General features: G+C 43.9%; 1 protein-coding gene across 2 annotated transcripts in view; it reads right to left on the bottom strand.

Annotated features, from left to right (window-relative positions):
• Positions 1-19,897, bottom strand: part of DCP2 (decapping mRNA 2) — a 275,045-nt gene that overhangs the window by 184,110 nt on the left and 71,038 nt on the right. For both annotated transcript variants that reach the window (XM_069226492.1, XM_069226493.1), the window contains exon 3: positions 6,760-6,887. In XM_069226492.1, coding sequence (XP_069082593.1) covers positions 6,760-6,887 — 128 coding nt within the window. The remainder of the gene's footprint in view (positions 1-6,759; positions 6,888-19,897) is intronic.

Below are 19,897 nucleotides of genomic sequence, written 5' to 3'. Positions count from 1 at the left end.
TAAAGTATTGGTGCAATGGCCCAAAAGGCATGCAGTGTTCACAGACCGCAATGCCAGGCTGAAAGAAGAGAACAACTTCTTCCCAAGGTGGTCCTGCCTCCTTGTTTCTCTATTCGGGTGAGAAGAAGGGAACGCTCCATGGGACATTGAGGTTTGGATGACCAAGCTCTCGTGGGTGGGGTGTTGGGTCAGGAAAGCCAGGTCATTAGGCAAAGGCCTAAGGCGGGCTACTGTCATATTAACAGGAGCCCGTGCTGGGTTTGGACCAGGTCCCCAGCAGGACACCTGTGAGAGCTTCATTAAAAGGCAAAAGGGGTTCTGATGCCCAAGCCCTAGGCTGAAGCACCTCAGTCAGGAGATTGGTTCTGACAGCCACCAAAGGCAGCTCGATGCCCAAGACCTCTGCTGCTCTCTGCACCACTATGGAGTAGGAATCCCCCTCCTCCATAGCCACGGAAGGGGGAGAAAGCATACCAGCATGAGGGAAGGTATCCAGACCGCTGGCTTCACCCAGTGCCTGAGCCCAGTCCATAGGGTCTTCAAGCTTGAATTTTTGAGAGTCCAGCGACCCCTTCATGAAGTTGTAGGAATAAGGGTCTACCTCTGATCTAGGCTCAGTGTCAGCGATGAGTATGGGATTGACGCCACGCATGGGCACAGACGATGTCGGGAGCGTCACCACTGAACCGTTGCCAGGTGATGGTCACACAGGTACCAAGGACTCCGGTCCGGATCTGGAAGCGGATCCTTGGGTGCCCCTCAGAGCCCAGGTCGAAGCCGCTGGCGCAGAACCCGAAGAGGCCCCTTCCAACCCTGCGGGGCTCAAAGGCTCTTCAGCAGGGCCGGACTGCCCAAAGAGGAGGCGCATGGCCTCATAAAATTAATTCAACTGGGCTGGGGTGGCTCTAGCTCTTGGACACTCGGAGAGGCGCAGGGCCGACCCAGAAACAGGCTCTGAGGATGGAGGCCTGGAGCAAGGACACTCCTACCGTGTCAGGTCGTCTGACCGACAGGGTGAAGTCGAAGATGGCTTCTGCTTCTTCGACTTTTTCTTGTGCTTACCAGAATGACCCAAGGATTGTGATTGTGAATGGGAGGAGGAGTGGTGATGGACATTTTGACACAGTTGAAGTAAAAAAAAATAAAAAAAAATCGTCAAAAAGTCAAAAGCCCAGTCAAAAAGTGACTGTAAGGGTAGCTCTCTCCAGATCTGCATGTAGGCTGGCACAGAAAGAAAAGAACTGACATCAGTGCGCTGGGGTGGCGCCTCTATAGGGCCCATGAAGTCATATACGGCAACCACAACGCCAACGACAGACGCTGAGTCGACTGATGCCACTTAACGGTGCACAAAGGTAATGCTCAAAGAAAAATCTCTGTATTCAGACTGCCGCCTGGGGGAAATTCTAAGGTAAGGAATATGCAACTAGAAGCCTCTATCAGATACTACCTTTCCTAAACACTTAGGTGAATTATTTGGGCAAAATTTTAATGCCTCGAACACCACTGAGATTGTACATTTCTTTAAGGTTGTTGGTTCTGGTTTTGTCAGCACCTTTTCCTTTATATTTGGCATCATACCTTCAGCCATACACTCTATTTTCTCGAGTGTTTTCGGGGGAATTCCCTATTACTTTGGCATTAATTGGCGGCATTTTGCTGTTGCTCTTCATTTTCGCAATGTTTTCTCCTTCTCAACAAGGAGGACTGATGATGCTTCCACAAGCCCAACAGTGTGGTGAACACATGATGCAGTACTTTTGCGCACCATTCCTGGAAGAGCCCGAGTGCAACTGGTCTCTGTCATTCAGACCTGTTTTGAACTGTGTGCAGCCTGTCCTTCACTGCTTGTGGTGCCCTTTCAAGCAAACACCAGAAGTACGTCTCGCTACGTGCCACTTACCTCCCTTGTACGCTGATCTGTTGATGTTCTCGCTGAGGGCTCATTACCAGACATGCACATTGATCCTGCGTTTGTTCTGGAAAGCTTCCAATGTGTCACCCTTTAAGGACCAAGTGGCTCTTCTTACTACAACACCTGGCACTGCACGGGATGCTGCCACCTCTGCTGGAGCAGAGGCAATGGAACATGAATGCTCTCTCTCCTTCTTTGTCCACGAATTGGTCTCATTTACATCTGTCGAAGTGGAGTCTTTCCTGGATTCTATTGGATTGGGGATTTTCTCAAAGACCATGATTATTGTTGAACTGTTGACATTTGGCCCTATTTTGATTCATATGTTTCTAAACTCTAAATTGAACCGTTTTAACTTGGCCTGCTTTTTTATCTGTTTGCTTGTCAACATAGACATTTAATTGTATACATTTTAGACTTAATTCTACAGTTATAGATGTAGATATGGCAGTTTGCTTTAGGCTTTATTAGAGACCTCCACACTTTGAACCTCCAATGGGGAGGGTATCGTGAGGGTACTTCAGCTATTACACAGGCATGTTACTTTAGCCTAGGCCTGCAGCTTGTGCCCTTTCACTCCGAGAAAATAAATTGTTATTCTTCTTATTATTTTAGAAGAAGCCTTATTTTAGTGGAGATGTTTATATTATTTTATCAGCTTGTCCTTTTGCACAGAATTGTTATTCTTTTCCCTGCATGACATTTTCATTCGGTGCTTCATTCAAGACTGAACGTGACAAGTTACGAGTTATTGTTGTCACAAAGTGTTCATCATGTCCCCAAACTCTAGAAGTATATGTGTTGTCATGTCAGGGCAGTTTTCTCAGAACACCAGATGTTTTATTATAAAACATTTCACTGCCCCCTACACGAAAGAGGAGAATTCCAACCAACTGCCATTGTACGCTGAACATCGCCTTTGCAGTTTCTGCTGAGACCCAACGCATTTGCTTCCTCCATGTGGGAGGATTCTCAGTAGACCAACAGACATCTTCTTTACCTACAATCACAGGTATGGGAGAAGGGTTTCTTCCAGGTGGCCTGATGGGCAGATTAGGGCTTACACCGCCATGCTCTTGGAAAGAATTTTAGCAGTGCAGGTGGGGATTCTAGAACCACTGTTGTGACAATATGGTGGGACTCTCCCTATATTTCACTTTCTTTATCACTGCCTTGCTTTTATTAGGTTTTAACATACTTATAATCGCAATACATGCTTTTTCAACATAGAATGCAGTTGATTTAATAACACTTATTGAACCTAGTCCTACTTCTGTTTTGCCTTTGTGTGTGACATATGTGACTGAGAGAAAGGAGTAAGATCCGTTTCACCACGATTTCCCTGAGAAATCTAGATGTAATGCGAAGAGTTGCCACAAATCACCTTTACTCTCAGGTCCTGGCGAGGTGCTGGTAGCTGGCAGCTGGCTGGAAGGGTTAGGCCGTCCGGTGTCCCACAGTGCAGGATCAGACTCAATCCCCCCACACTCTGTGGTGCTGCCGCCCAAATCAAGCAGTCTTGTTACCATACCGAGAGTCTTTATGGCATCATCCTTCACTAGGGATCACTCCAGGAGCTGAAGACGATGCAATTATTTTATATGCTTTGGGGGCAATTGACTTACTGATACTAGACTGAAAGGCTTGGCTCTCTTCAGGAGGATAGTGTGGTGTATCCTGCATAACAGGATTAAAGCAGCTCAATGCTTCGTAATGTACATTTTCCTTCAGTATGTTAATATGCAAAAAAATAGAATGAGACCTAACTGTGACCCATAAGTCTGGAACTAAGAAACAAATTAAAAGAAAAATGTGGTTGGTCATAGTAAATTGATCATTTAAAAATGAAAATAAAATAACAGCAGCAAAGAAACTAATTTTAAAAATTCTACGGAAACCGGAAGATGATTTAGTTAAATCACTAGAATGCATCATTGGAAAGGGGAAAAATACCAACTGTTTGACATTCACACAATTTTCTATTAACATAAATGTGAGCAAAGCACCAGAATAAAGAGGAGTTTTACAGCTGGAGTTTCTAAAACAGATCTCACAGATGTCAATGTGAACTGTAAAAATATACCAATCTAAGTCAGTTTGACTGGTAAATTTCTGAGGCAGGCATAACACAACCTTTGTGTTTATTGCCCTAACTATTCGAGCACTCAAACCCAAGCAGTCCTTTCGGTGGTAAATTAAGTGAGTTGATAGGTTACAGAATATTCCACTGATTCATGGTACTTTCATTGGAAGTACATAGTGTTTGTTGCAGCCAAGTTCATGTATTATTAAAAAATGCTTCCAATGGCTGCTTAGTTTCTTACTACACCATAACATAATGCAATCACAGAAAACAGCAAGAAAACTTTCTTTACCCAGAGCAAGTGAATAGGAAAAATAGAGCAAACACTTGATCCAAAAATGCAGAAGGAATTTTTAAGGTTGCTGGGCTTCATGGCTGAAACTTAAAGTTACTGTACAAGCTAACAATAGGGATTGTTTGTTTTCCCATTAGTGCAATCTCTTCGTAGTCAAATTTCTTAGCCCTCTTGCTTACTTTCTATTACGACCCTATAATAAAGCGGCCTAAAGGTTCTAGTATCGGAGTCATAGCAAGAATCTCTGGGAGATAATATTCATGCCAAAGATTACGACTTTATGTAGAAAACATTCTTTCATCCCCAGAATAAATGCCAGTGAGAAACTCAGTAAGGAACCAAAGGAAATGCCCCCACCAGAACAAGAGCCAGACATTTTAGTGTTAAAAAAAAAAGGGTTTATATGTAGAGATGAGAAACACCACCCAATTTTAAATCGTTCCTCTCACAGGACATACCTACAATGCAGCAGAAGTTAAATACACAGGAAAGGCCAGAAAGAAATGCTCCATGAAAGCATTCTGAGAGTATAAAGTTGTCAAGAGCACATATCTATTTTCAAAGATTCTACTCAAAGAGAGCACACATAGGCTCCCAACTCAAGACCCACGGACATAAGGCTGCCATTACGAGACTACTTACTCTTCTTAGAATCAAGCAACTCAGAGTGAGAGACCCCTTCCCCTATCTGTCTCTGTTTCCTACTCTTACCGTCCGCCCCATTCTGCTCGGTCCTCAGTGTCATTCTTAAGCCTGTATTTTAATAACTGTGCTATATTCTGCCTAACCTGCGCTTCTTTTCTGTTACCAGATACTCAAATATGTTGCTTCCTTGTATATTTATGTGCCATGTGTATTGTAGATAACTCTTATGACCCTCGGCGATTGTGTTCTTGTTTGTTAACTACCATTGGAACAAAATTTTATAAAAAAATGTTTTTTAAAAAGTGCACACAGAATTTAGAGACCAAATACCAATGGGCTGTATACTGGGATAGGGGATTTCCAGGGGAGACTTTAATCAACAATGCAGTTTTTCCTCTACATTCGTATGGAGACTATATTTCCCCTCATCGTTTTCTCTTTAGAAGAGAGGAACGATAATACAAGTTTTGTAGTCAAAGTTTCTTTATGTTTTAAATATATGACTTGTACCCTTTAATCAAAAATATAATCTCCCTCATCTGTATACTAGTCAAGTAGATATTGAAGAGAAAAGAAATCTCGCTGCATACTAACTCATTAGCAAGACTTCTATTATTTGAGAAATTTAGCATTCATTTGGCATTCTATGTAACTTGTGTTAAAACCATAGTCCATCTCCACACTGTCCTTGTTAATATCACCATTCAGACAGTAAGACGTCCAATCCTATAGGTTGAACATGGTCCATCTGTGGCAAGTCTGAAATTCGGTCACTGGTCTGTGTTACACCAATCAATCCTTCAAGCACTTAATTTCAACGTTTAACAACTTCCCTCTTCACATTCCCATGGTGGACTCTACAATTGCGACACATTTCTGCCCATTGGTATACAGCCTCCTCAGGACACAGCAAGGGAGTGTGTAAACACTAAACTAGATACACAGCCAAAATCAACGGCCAAGTGGATCAGGCAGCACCAGGACACCGCCAGTCAAGATAATTAATCAGGTGCACGTCATGTAAAGTCGATGACAAATCTGTTTGCACCCCCAGTGTCAAACAGTGTTTGGGTGGCACACAAACACTACGCAAGCGACAAACCAACATCTCAATGCAGGGTTGCATCGCGGGTCTTGCCAGTCGTCTGTACTGTGTCTTGCCATGTGCTTGAAGGATTTTGAGTGTGACAAGCTGTCACACCCGTTAATTATTTTCCCATCTGTAAGGCAGGGCACGGGGTTGTACTTCCCCCTTTAAGAGACAGATTATGTTTTTTGCCATCTCCTCTCCCTGATAGGAGGTGGGTTTAAATATTTTTTTGTTCAGATAGGATTGCAGAATCATTTGCCTCCCTCTACTGAACATACAGTCCACAATGAGAGTCAAGGCTTGGGGTCATCTCCATCCCCTCTAGTCGTAAACTTGCTAGATGTGCTCTGAAGTTCTGGAGAGAGAGACTCACACAGTGGGTTCCAAAACTAGTGTAAATTTACAGGATTTTTAAGAGGAGCTTAACAAATTGATAGGATTTTTTAAGCGGGGCTTAGTTTCTCTTCTCTGTTCTCTGCTGTGGGTACAAGCAAATTCGAACCAATTGGGAAGGAGTGGTAGCAATGGGGAGCAAGCAAAGAGTGATAGAAATGAAAAAAACTGAGATCACTTGCATTAAAACAACAGTGAATACGATTCCTAAAACAGATTAAGCACACAGTTTTACAAAGGTATTTCAAATAACCATTCAAAGCAGAAGCTCTATATTATATGAGATGTGTTTCAAAGGGTTTCTACCAAGTAATTTATTGTGGAAAGTTTTTACTTACATTTTCAAGCGTTTCATCAAGAATAATTGCACCATATGTTGGAACACCCATTTTGTACTCCTTCCATTCATCTAAAACTCTTTGTACATCTTCTCCATTGGGTAATAAAAACGGGCAATGATTGAAGAGTAAAGACAAAGTCAAGGAATTTCAACACACATTGACGAACAATAGGCTGAAGGAGACAACATTGTAGACAATCAAAGCTATAAATCATTAGATTCGGTGTTGAAGACAATTGCTCCCCCTCCATACACCAATCCCATAGAATAAGAAGTCTTGTCGAAAAACTTGTAGTCTACACACAAGCTGGGCTGAAGTTGTTTTGAAAGTCTCCGAAAAAAAACTCTGCAACAGGGAAAAGCAGGTGTGATTGCGCCATCAGTCCAGTGTCTGTACAGGAGCTCACTGCACAGGCCCTGTAACAAATAGAAATCATCTCTGTGTCTTCCGTCTGCCATCACAGACCTCAAAACCAGAGGACGGGCTGTTTCGCACACAGTACACCTGCACGGACTGCTTTCTACAACCCCAACTACTGCGCTCTCAGTGGGAACAGAGCTGAAAGCAGCGAGTCACAGAAGCACGTCCCCCATCATCTTAACAGGCCCATGTTGCTCCCCAAGCATCACTCCACAGCCAAGTGAGTAAGATAAATAAAACTCTGCCAGACCCAAGTTCTTATCGAGTAAAAGAAAGTTTTATCAAGAGTCCGAAAATTACCCCTGTCTCTTCCAAGGCGCCACAGTGATCCCCCGGCAACTGCCTACTCAGGGTAAAGTGCATATGGTGGGATACACACAGATTAACACCAACATAAAATCAACTGACAACAACTCAAAGCAGCCTTCAGCAGCAAAAAAGAGGCTGGATTTATATTGAGAGGTGATAGAAGACACTTGATTGGTCACTGGTGTGTCACAGTTTTCAAGGGTTTTCTGAACATGTGGTTTATGTTTGCTGACTGATGTAGATTCTGCTAGTAGTAAGAATATTTGAGAATGCACAATTCTTGCTTCACTTCTCTCAACATAACTAAAACATTTCTTCACAAGTCTGATTTCTCCCTCCTTTTGATTTATCCCTCAGACTCCTTTTTAAAAATATCTTATTGAGAAACAGGATTATAATCAGTAGGTTTCCAGGTTTGTCCTACGGTTTAGCCTACGCATCCTCTTATCATAAGAGTTTGACCCGGCTTCACAGGACTTCAAACCACTTCTTCAGAGCATGTTTCTGTTTATATTCCAGCCTCTCATCCTTTCTAGGTTGAAGAGTGCAGCATCTCTTTATTTAGAAGCCCTCGTGTTTTCCCACTTTTATTTTTTTCTATTGTCTCCCCTAAAAATCTTTGACTCTTTCTATTAATTGAAGCGTAATCTGGTTAATGTTGTGGTTGCTTTTTTCATGAAATGTATCACTGTTGCCGAATTTTAGTTTCAATCAAAACATGTTTTATATTATTTATTTTTTTTGCATGCAAAAAAACTTGTTCCATTTTAAAATGATGTTCCTATTCTTTATCTATTATTATTAGTTCTCAGTTCTGAAATATTTCTCCTACAATTGCTTTGTATACCAGTACACAAGATACAATTACTGATTTGGAAATGGGAAAATCAAAAGTAAATGAAGAACAAATCTATCAAACATTTGTCACAACTTTTCATCCTTAATACACCAGGCGGCACAAACGTACAAGAATTTGTCTGAAACAACATTATTGCACGAGCTAAGTTCTGTCCTCGCAAATCATTGATCTATAAACACCAACCTATAGGAAATAATACACAAACAGCAAAACTAATATGTGTACCTTTAATATTAAAAATATAGTTGGTAGTAAAGGAGTCTTAAGTCAGAAGTACTAAAAAGTACAACAATTTGCTGCAGACTGAAATTATTCATTACAACAATACAACATACAATAATAACGATATCATTAACAATAATAATAACCATATCATATAATCACTATCCATACTGTAACATGCTTACTCCTCTCAAACATTAGCACTAACAGTGAGAGATCTATGGACAAAATTCCACTTCCCTGAGTTAGAGAATCAGAATAGGTGGAATTTTAGGATAACATCATGCACTTACAATGCCCATATTATGGTTTTTCATTTACATGTTTAAGGAAAAAAAAAGGTTGAATAACTTTTTCCAACAGTGGGAAGGTGTAGGGAATAATCCAAATGTTAAAAGAGTGTAAAGATTTGAGCTTCAAAGAAAATGAGTAAAAAAAATAATAATAAATAGAGTGTACAAAGTCACAGTTCTGTCTTAGGCAGATTATCTAACTAATTTAGAATAGGTGGGAAGTGTGAGTACTGAAATTCTGTAACGGTCACAGGTTTCAAGAAGCGCTTCTTGAGATTTTTGTGAATCTCAATTGGTTAAAAGTCAGATGTCTAATGCCAGAATATAAGAACAGTATAGCCTTGCCTTTTTTCAAAAGAGCTTTGTGAACTAGATCAAAGATGCTTGCACGACTTGCACTTACATGAACATAACCAGAGAAATCTGATTTTGTTAGGAACAGTCAAACAAGTGAGGTAGGTGTGACTGCCAATACTGCAAATATGGTGAACAAAAAATATATGCAATATTATTTTTAGATGTTGAGTAACTTCGATAAGCCAACCATCTACATTAAAAATTAGCATCTTTCACGTCTTTTACACGACTCTCCTCAAGATTGTTGTTTATTCCTGTTGATCTATGCTCATACAGTATAAACAAGCTCTGGCAATGCCAATATGTGCACTTGCATTCAGCATCAAGCAAGTGACATTTAGCGCTGCCAGGAGTGCTGTATTATCCTCTTAAGAAACATGTTGGTAGCTCCATTAAAGACAATGGAGTGCTCTGGGATTCTAATGGATGGTAAAAGCCGGAGCTCCAACATTCCAATGTTTGTCTCATGGCAAGAGCTTTGAACAAAGGCCTCATAGGGCCAAAGGGGATTTCAAGCCCCTCGTGCTCCATGAGGATATTGTTTAATTTGTTACAACATTCTGCACTCTTGAGGCAGAATGTTCTATTAGCCTTATAGACTGCAATACGGGCCATTAAAATCCCATTCCCTTGTTAAAGGCCCTCAATGCTGGAGCAGACCTTTAATGGCTGGTATGGCCTGCTACGGTGGGCTATAAGACTATATTAAAAAGAAGAGGTGGAAAAAAAATGATGGGAAAAATATAAAAAAGGTGAGCACTGAAAACTAAAGGATTGACCAACCAACCTTGACAAAGAAGCACATTCATTTAAATATGGATATACACGTGATCAGAATGTTCTATTAGCCTTATAGACTGCAATACAGGCCATTAAAATCCCATTCCCTTGTTAAAGGCCCTCAATGCTGAAACAGACCTTTAATGGCTGGTATGGCCTGCTACGGTGGGCTATAAGACTATATTAAAAAGAAGAGGTGGAAAAAAAATGATGGGAAAAATATAAAAAAGGTGAGCACTGAAAACTAAAGGATTGACCAACCAACCTTGACAAAGAACCACATTCATTTAAATATGGATATACACGTGATCAGGAAATGCCGTGTTTCAAAGGGCAAGACAGCCCATGATTGATGAGGACTGAACAATTGCTTAATGCAGTACGCCATCATTGATGGAAGCAGAGTGTTATGACCAAATTACAGAACAGAACTGGCCAAAAGGCCCACTATGCATCTATTTAAACATATTTATTTATACGGACTTATGTATTATTTAGTGACTTTTTTTTAGAAGATCATGGAGATAGCTAAAAAGATTGTAGCAAGAATTATTACAGTGCAAATGTTCTTCTCTAGGGTTTGTAAGAGGCGGTAACCAACACAAAAATCCTTCCCTACAATGGTAATACGTGACATTTCATGTAACAAAATACCCATCTGAAGGCTTTAATATAAAGAAATAATATTTTACCCTTAAATGGTTACTGTCTTTAACATATGCTTTTCAAAATCAATGTGTCAGGGCTTCTGCTTTTAACATAACTTTTTATTATAAACGATCAGACTTACATTCTTTATCATTGGTTTGTCACCATAACCAACTCTGGCATTCTGTGTTGGTCATAAGCCTCCCCACAAGGCAACCGTTAGGTGTACAGTAATACAATTCCACATATGCAAAAAACATTGGGGTCAAAACAATATAAAAATTCCATCTAATACAGCTTAATAAGGATTACTGTATTGTATTTATCTACTCACATTGATTATTCGGGTGGGTCACCAACACCAAAACCCTTACCTATCGTAGTAATCGGTGTGATTACATGCAATCAAATACCATTCTATGGCCAGTAAAATAATGTGTGTTCATTACAGACCTATTGGCTTTACAATATGCTTTTCAAAATAAACAAGTGAGGCCTACTGTAGCTATAATAACTTTTCCTAATAAGCAGTTCAGACCTCAACTGCTGGCATAACATTTCCCTGCACACCAATCAAGCCGATAGCTGTTTTCATTGGCTTGTTACCTTAGCAAACTCAAACCTACTGTACCAGAGTGTAAGCTTTCCCACACGGCAACCATCAGGTATACAGACATAAAATTGCAAATGTATAAAAAATCACAGCTGCCAAAGCAAAATATTTCTCCTACCAGGGTTTAGCAAGGGTTCTCGCAGTGCAAGTCTTTTACACCTATACTTTGTCAAAGGGGTAACCAACACCAAAACCCTTGCCTACTAAGGTAATCTGTGAAAATCCACTTAATAGAAAAAAAAGTTCGGGTTAAGGCCTAGCAACATGGCCAACAGGACGAAACCTCCAAAAGTTCAGCCACCCAGGCTCCTTCATCTAATACAATCCTGAATCATCTAGCAGTAACCTGCTCCTCTTGTGCAGAATGTTGAGACAAAACACATAGGGGGTCATTCTGACCCTGGCGGTAAAATCCGCCAGGGCCAACGACCGCGGGAGCACCGCCAACAGGCTGGCGGTGCTCCCTTGGGCATTCTGGTCAGAAACGGAAAATCGGCGGTGTACCGCCGGTTTTCCGCTGCCCTGGGGAATCCTCCATGGCGGCGCAGCTTGCTGCGCCGCCATGGGGATTCCGACCCCCATACCGCCATCCTGTTCCTGGCGGTTTTGGCCGCCAGGCACAGGATGGCGGTATGGGGTGTCGTGGGGCCCCTGGGGGCCCCTACAGTGCCCATGCCAATGGCATGGGCACTGTAGGGGCCCCCGTAACAGGGCCCCACCAAGATTTTCAGTGTCTGCCATGCAGACACTGAAAATCACGACGGGTGCAACTGCACCCGTCGCACCCCTTCCACTCCGCCGGCTCCATTCGGAGCCGGCATCCTCATGGAAGGGTGTTTCCCGCTGGGCTGGCGGGCGGCCTTCTGGCGGTCGCCCGCCAGCCCAGCGGGAAACCCAGAATACCCACGGCAGTCTTTTGACCGCGCAGCGGTATTCTGGCGGGCCCAGCCAGGCCGGCGGCTTCCGCCGCCGGCCGGGGTCAGAATGACCCCCATAGTGATAATTGAATTAGGGCTGCATCTTCAATCATCCTTTCTCCACAGAGTCTGAGGCCTAGCGCGGCCCATAGCGGAAAGAGTGGAGGATTGCCGCGGCCTCAGAGACGGGTGAGTTGCGTGTCCTGCAAGCTCCCCCTCTATGGGGCTTACCTCGGACGCCTGTGCTGGACGGCCCCTGTTAATGGTCCCTGAGCAGCTGTGAGAGGTCATGAGTGAAGAGGAGCACTGCGCACTGCTCGGCCTCACCCACTGTGTCTGGCATTGGCACTGCGAAAGGTACTGTGCCGCTGGTAGGCCTCTCCTCAAGGACCTCTCCCCCTGCTGTAGAACATGGATGCCGCAGGATTGCCCGATGCGGCCCCGCACAATTGCGGCTTGTCGGTGAGGTGTGGCCTTGCCCGCTTAATCAGGAAGAGCAAGGGACGCTTAGCCTGCCCCTAGATACCAGCAGAAAACATTGCTCACGCTCCCCGCAGGTGGTGGACCTGCAAAGGATGACACGGTGGGGGCCACCTGAAGACTGGGAGCCCTCTGCAGTAACATAAAGGTACAAAACCGTGACATGACTTATTGATTTGGACCTTGCCCACTTCTGTGTCCCTGTCTTCGAGCAGTGTATAGAGGTGCTCGATAAGAGCGGGAGATTTTGGGCTGTATGTGGTGGGGGTTAGGGGGTGATTAGCATCTGACTGCACGTTCTCTGACACTGGCAAGGGAGAAATAAATTCTTCTTTTTGGGAGACTGACCACAAAATCACACATGCACTGGTTGACTGCACTAAATTAGAGATTCATTTGGGTTGAGAGGGTGGTAGTGCAGGTTATGGCACACCAAGGGTTGGCCTTCACCCGACTCCAGGTTGTTCGATGATTGTCCAAGGGTAGGGGGGTATTGTTGAATTTTCGAAGTGTTTATTTGGTTATTGCTGTTTTCTGTATTTCGTGTTTTTACAGAGTGCGAACATTGGATGGGACTGGTGAGGAAGAATCCCTTACAGATGAAGAGGGGTGACTATCAGGTACTTACCTGAAATGTCTAGGGACTGGGGACTTATGTTAAGAGATAAAAGATATAAAATAGACATTGCCTGTCTTCAAGAAACACAGGGGCAACAAAACTGTCAAAAAATTGAGGGGACAAGTGTTTCATTCCTCCAATTCGACGTACTCCCATAGCATTCGAATTTGGATTGCCCCGGGGCCCCGTTTTCTGTCCCATACACAGAGGCTGATATAAGTGGCCTCTATATCTTTATGCAGGGTACGCTTCATGGCCTGGAGATATCCCTATCAAATATGTATGCTCCTAATGTTGATGACTGAGGGTTCTTTGATATCATGAAGGACTTAATCTCTTCTGCTTTAGACTCTTGATTTGGTTGGGCAACTTTAATTGCGTTCTAGACACTGATCTCAACAGAACTCCGCCCAGATCTGGGACCAAAACCAATATGGCCAAAGCCCTTTACAATGTGATGCAAAACTTGGTTCTCTGCGATCCATGGAGACTGTCACATCCTATACAGCGGACCTTCACACGTCACTCTCTCACACATAACACCTACAGCAGACAGGACAGACCGTTGGTGGGGGGGGGGTGGTCAAACTCTCTGGAAATAATTGAAATCACTCAAATGGCACGATTCTTATCTGACCACTCCCCAGTATCTTGTAGGATGGTTTGGGGTGATGTGTCACATCTCAGGAGGCACTGACGGCTTCCATCCGATATCCTTGAGGATGTGGTGGGACGGGAGGCCATGGGGACAGCAATCACTGATTATTTGGCCATAAATAGGGGATTCACCTAGCAAAGGTCAACAGAGTAGGAGGCACTGTAGGCGGTCATGAGGGGTGTATGTCTAGGTCTCATGTAGTATGCGCTGACAGCTTTAGCCGGAATTACACGGTGAACCGCTGGAACTTTAAAAAATACAGGGTGTCTTTCCAGCCACACCAGCCAAACAGAATCAGGAAGTTCAGGGACAGAAACGTCTTGGTGAGCTTTGGGACCAACTTGATAAGTACAGCCTCTGGTTGTACAGACAAAAACTTCATACAGTAGTGGACCAATCTGGAAGACTTTTGGCGTGGATATTGCATAGGGAGCAAACCCCACCACACGTTTCTCATTTAATTACCAGTGAGGGGGTGGGGATTACATGAAGGGCAGACATACTTCACATATTCCAGCAACATCTGCAGAGAGTTTATACTGCAGAGTGCACTATGGCTGCTGTGGGCTTACCGAGATTGGACCCGCTGTTCACTAAAGCTTTGGAAGCCCCACTAGTGTTGGAGAACTGCGGGATGCAGTGCGTACTCTGCCCTGTGCAAAGACTCCTGGCGGCGATGGGTTCCCCGCTGAGTATTATCAAACATATGCTGCGACCTTGACACACAGATTGCTGGAGGTCCTTTTGGAATCCCAGGAGAGGGGCATACTGCCATGCTCTACAAGGGAAGGCAAAATCTGTATGCTCCTTTAGCCGTGTGGGGATGAAGCGGATCCATCCGCATACAGACCCCTCGCAATGATCAATTAAGACACCAAGATTTTATGTAAGGAGTTATCTAAGCGGTTTTCGCCCTATGTGCCGGCATTGGTCAATGAAGACCAGTGTGGATTCATACCAGGGCGCAGTACTAGCCTGAACCTCCACAGACTCACTTATGTATTACATGAGGTACAACAGCTGCAGGACGAGATGGACCTAGTGGCCAATGACTAAGAAAAGGCCATTGATACAGTGGAATGGGGTTCCCTTCTAGAAGTCCAACATGGTATGGGGTTTGGACCTCAGTTTAGCGGTTCAGTGAGGCAGCTGTATACTGAGTCTAGCACGCGGGTGAGGGTGTGGAGATACCGCTCCGGGTCTTGGCCACTGGGTCAGGGGACACGGCAAGGGTGTCAACTAACTCTGCTATTATTTGCATTGGCGTTAGAGCCCTTAGCAATTCTGGCATGGGCTTGGTTGCAGGAATGGGGAATACAAATGGGAACCAGCACACATGTAATCTTACTATATGCGGATGATGCCTTGTTCTACTTGTTATTTCCCCCCGTGCATCAGCCCCAGAACTACTACGGCTCCTTGATGAATATGGGAAAATTTCTGGTCTACATGTTAACAGAGCCAAATCTTTGGTGTTCTCACTTGCCACCTGGGCCTCGCTACTATTGGAACAACTCGCCGAGGTGGGCCTACGCTGGGAGACATTCCACTTCCGGTATTTAGGAATTCAAGTTGCACACACCAGTTCATTAATCGCAATCTGGGGAGAGTAATGGAGGGCCTACGGAAGTTGGTTTCTGTTTGGCACACCCTTCCACTATCTCTGATAGGTCGATTAGCCATTGCCAAAATGGTTTTATGCCCCAGGTGTCTGTATGTGTTACAGAATTCCATGACCATTATACCCCACTGATTTTTTGGGCAGCTGAATTCTAAACTAATTTCTCTCGTATGGGAAGGAAGACGACCCAGAATTGCTTTATTAACCTTGACAGGATTATATGATGAGGGAGTACTTGAGGTCCCACGGCTGGATCTATATTACTTTGCTGCACACCTGCAATATGCGGCAGTGGCTAGACACAGCGGATAACTGGGAGAAACACCTGCTCTCTGGAACTGTGGACCCTGCTTGTTATTTGCCGGAACTCCTCTTCAAGGGTGCGTGCCTTACAGCAGATGCCCCATCTATAGTGAGGCAGATGACAACTCTTTGGCATAGATTTCTGCGTACCACACTTAAACGAGCCCCATTCAATCAATAACTCCTGTTTTGGATCTTGAACCTGATCAGATAATATGTCCTATCAACAATGGCGGGGCAGGACGTGCGAAATCCTGGGTGAGCTATACCCAAAGTACACCTTTATCACGTTTGAGCAAGCCAGGGACTCTTTTGCCATTGGCCCGGGCCAATGCCTACAACATAAGGGTCTGATGACAATGGCTAGGGAAACTCGGCCAACATAACCAGAAGCCCCCCACTCCACCTCTCTCCCTCCCCAAGAGTCCACAAATACCCTAGGGCTGCTTCTAACCCGTGTTGCAGGCAGCCATTTGATATCACTGCTTTACAGGGGCATGCACTCTGATACAAAGGGTCCTACAACACAAACATGCTTGGCTTGGGATCTAGAATTCACCAATCCATTTGACGGGGAATGGACCCGAATTAACACTCTTATACACACTGTCTCTTGTAATGCTCAATTTAAATTAGTGCTATATGACTTTCTCTATAGGACATACCTTACACCTAAGGAACTACACCAGATTTCCTCACACCGATCAGACGTTTGTCCCAGATGCAGTTATAAGGGGGTGGATTTCATACATTTAGCTTGGCAATATAGTGGAGTACAGATGTTCTGGGCACAAGTAACAACTGAGATACAAAGAACCGTGGGCCTGATTTTTTGCACAGGCTCCTCAGTGTTGCCTCCTTGGTATTATCACACGACCAAAGGAGAGGGAAATGTTGTATAAGTTCCCACACTAGTCCTAAGTTTTGCCCAAGTGTAAGGTGGCCATCCCATGGATGTATCAAAAAGCCCCAGAGTACACACGCTGGTGTGCTGATGTAATAGAATGGTTAGTAGCTGAGGAAATGCTTATGAAAACAAGCCACCATGACGATTAATTATAGGAGGATGTGGCTACCTGGAACAGAATCTGTGATGTGTTTATTGATCCAGAACTTGACTTAACCACATCGGAGAGTGAGGGCACAGACACCGATGATGAGGTAAGGGCATAGGGTAATGGGAGATGTCTACCATAGGGGTATCATTGTGGCGTGGAACCTGACTGCTGGGTTTTGATATCTTGTTGTGATTAAGTCCTGGGAGGGATGGGAAGAGGCTAGTTATTTGTAGCTGGATATGTTGGATGAGATAATGTTTGCCTAACTGTACCACCACTGTTAACCTGAGTGACCTTGCAACTTAAAAAAGTAATAAAAGTAAAAAAGTAGAAAAAAATCTAAAGGCTTTAATTCAGAGTAATGACAATCCACCTTTAAATGCTTATTGACTTTAACATGTGCTTTTCGCAATCAATATGCCAGACATGCTGCCCGTATCATAATGTTTCATAATAATAATAATAAGGTCATTGACTTGTGATCATAACCAACTCAGCCATACTGTACTGAATGTAATAAGCCTTTCACAAAGAAACCATCTGGCATACAGCCATAAACGTACAACTGAAAATAAAATTACAGTTGGCAAAGCAAAATATTATTGTTTTTAAGAGAGGTTAACAAGGAATATTGTAATGCATGTCTGTTATCCCCCCAGTTGTCTTGGCCAAACTACAGTCTCCTCTCAGGACTTGCAAATTTAAACCATATTCAATCTTAAAAAGTGCCAAAGGCTGTGCTGTCACAAATGGTAGTATTCGAAATGCAACAGATATTGCTCCCCTTAAGAAGGACTGGAACTGGCTGCCCGCAGTCCTGTCCAGCAGACGCGTGGACTGAATAGCTCACCAGACACCTAGACACTTCCTGTCGCCACCGCTATCACTGTGCTCCTAGAACATCAAAGGACTCCCACAGAAATTACAGTCCCTAGTTCTAATCACCTTTCTAAATGGCCATGATATTTTAGCCATGCAAGGAAACATGAGTCACGCAGAGTTGACCAGTAACTGGCTTTATGGAGTATTGAAAGCCGGTGCTCAGAGAGCGCAAGTTTGGCAGATCAAAGGGCGGTCTATCCATATACATCTCATGTAATCTGCAAAGCAACATCACGCTGATAACGTTACACGAGAGCTAGTTGTTCGGAAATTATATCAGCAGTTGGAGACCGCTGCGGCACCTCTTGTTAATCAATGTTTACATCAACCCCAATGCAACAGGTCTAAACTTAATCACAATTTTATGTGCCCTGCTCGGGGAGTGTCTCTGTTTGATAACAAGGGACTTTAATACCAGTCTCTTCCAAGAGAGCCTTGAGGAACCTGACAGGTCTCCATCAGGGTGCAGAATATTAAAGAACAAGCAAGACCAAGGGGCTGTTCATGAAGCTTGTTAGGTGAATGTTTGGTTCTTAACAGTGTTGGTTACATAGTGTTGAACTGTCGGTTGCCGCAAGATACACTACTGATTTGGACAAGAACAAATGGTAAAATGTGTTCCTACTACACCATCTGCAACACAGAAATGTTTCCATTCATTAACAGGTACTTTATAGCCCCTCGAACAAAGAGTGACAATCGCCCTCAGATTATTACCATAGACTCCAAATTATCATACCACGCCCTGGCCAGTGTTATGGAATATGCACCAAGAATCTAAAACGTCTCAAGTGGAGTCCCTCTGTCAGTGACACCATCATGGCAAAGTGTGTACAGTTCGTGGCCCAAGCCAAGGTAGGCACTGGGTCTCCGATTATGGAATGGTCAAGTCGCTGCACTCGATTGCTTGATAAATTTCAACAGCCAGCCCAATGTCACAGTCCTCCCAAACCAAGTGCCGCCTCAGTACTGACACAGGACCTAATGAAAGTCTGTAACAAGGATTTGAGGGATGCTCAGAAAAACCCCGGGGCCACAGAGTTAATTGACGCATTTAAGTTGGTGCAAAAGATCTACAGACAGGCTATTTAACACACTTCTAGTCCACCCTTTTATGTGTGAGTAGGCAATCCAACTCCAAAAACGTTTGGGCCCTAGTGAACAGACAAATGAATGGAAGCTGTGGGCTGGGCAGTGCGAACATCACAGAGCCACAATGGGCCTCGTTTCTCACCAGATCCTCGTTTCTCACCAGATCTTTCCTATCAAGTGAACATAAAGACTGCTCTTTGGGCCGTGGCATAGCAAGTTCATCTGCAAATTTCACTCAGCAACATCCTCAAGACCAAGACCGTCAGCCCTCTTCGGACACTGAAATGTACTCTCTGTCAAGTAGGATGGACTCTGATATCAAAGGCAAGAACAGATGGGGCTCCCAGTTCCAACAGCCTCCAAAACAGAACATCCCATTTTGGGATGGGTGGTTAAGCTTTTTGATTAGGCTTGCAGAGCTCAACCATACATGAACCATGGCGCGGGGCAATAATCCACCCCATCTACATAGGGGGCTCACGATCAGATCCAAGAAACTATAGGCTAATTGCACTCATATGAGTACTACGTCAGCCTGCTCTTGGAGGATTTGAAACAGCGGGTGAAGTCTAATGGGCTTGTCCCAATAAATCAAACAGGATTTACAGTAAAGTCTGGTACGCTAACTAATCTGTTAGCTATACCAATACTGATGCAAGGCAAATCCCTCGCACTCCCTGCTACACAGCCGCTTTGTGGATTTTAAGGCGGCATTTGCTGTGTACTGAGGGGGCCTCTAGACTAAATTTGTAAAGTTGCAAATCCCCCCGAAGCTCCTGGAGTCCATAATTCAGTTGCACCCCAACACTTGGATTCGTATTAGGGTGGGGGATGGTGCTCATTACCCAAACATCACAGGGCGTAAAACAGGGTTGTGTGCTAGCCCCCCCACTTTTTAATCTGCTCATCACAGATATTTCACATTCTCTTAACTCAGGTGACTGTCATCCCCCACAAGATTGGCGGTGCATGGATTAGTAACCTGCTGACCACCTTGCTCAATT

This window comes from Pleurodeles waltl, chromosome 1_1 (assembly GCF_031143425.1).
Source record: "Pleurodeles waltl isolate 20211129_DDA chromosome 1_1, aPleWal1.hap1.20221129, whole genome shotgun sequence".
Classification (NCBI taxonomy): Eukaryota; Metazoa; Chordata; class Amphibia; order Caudata; family Salamandridae; genus Pleurodeles; species Pleurodeles waltl.
Note: the sequence above shows the minus strand (reverse complement) of the source record. Positions and strands in the feature narration are given on the sequence as shown.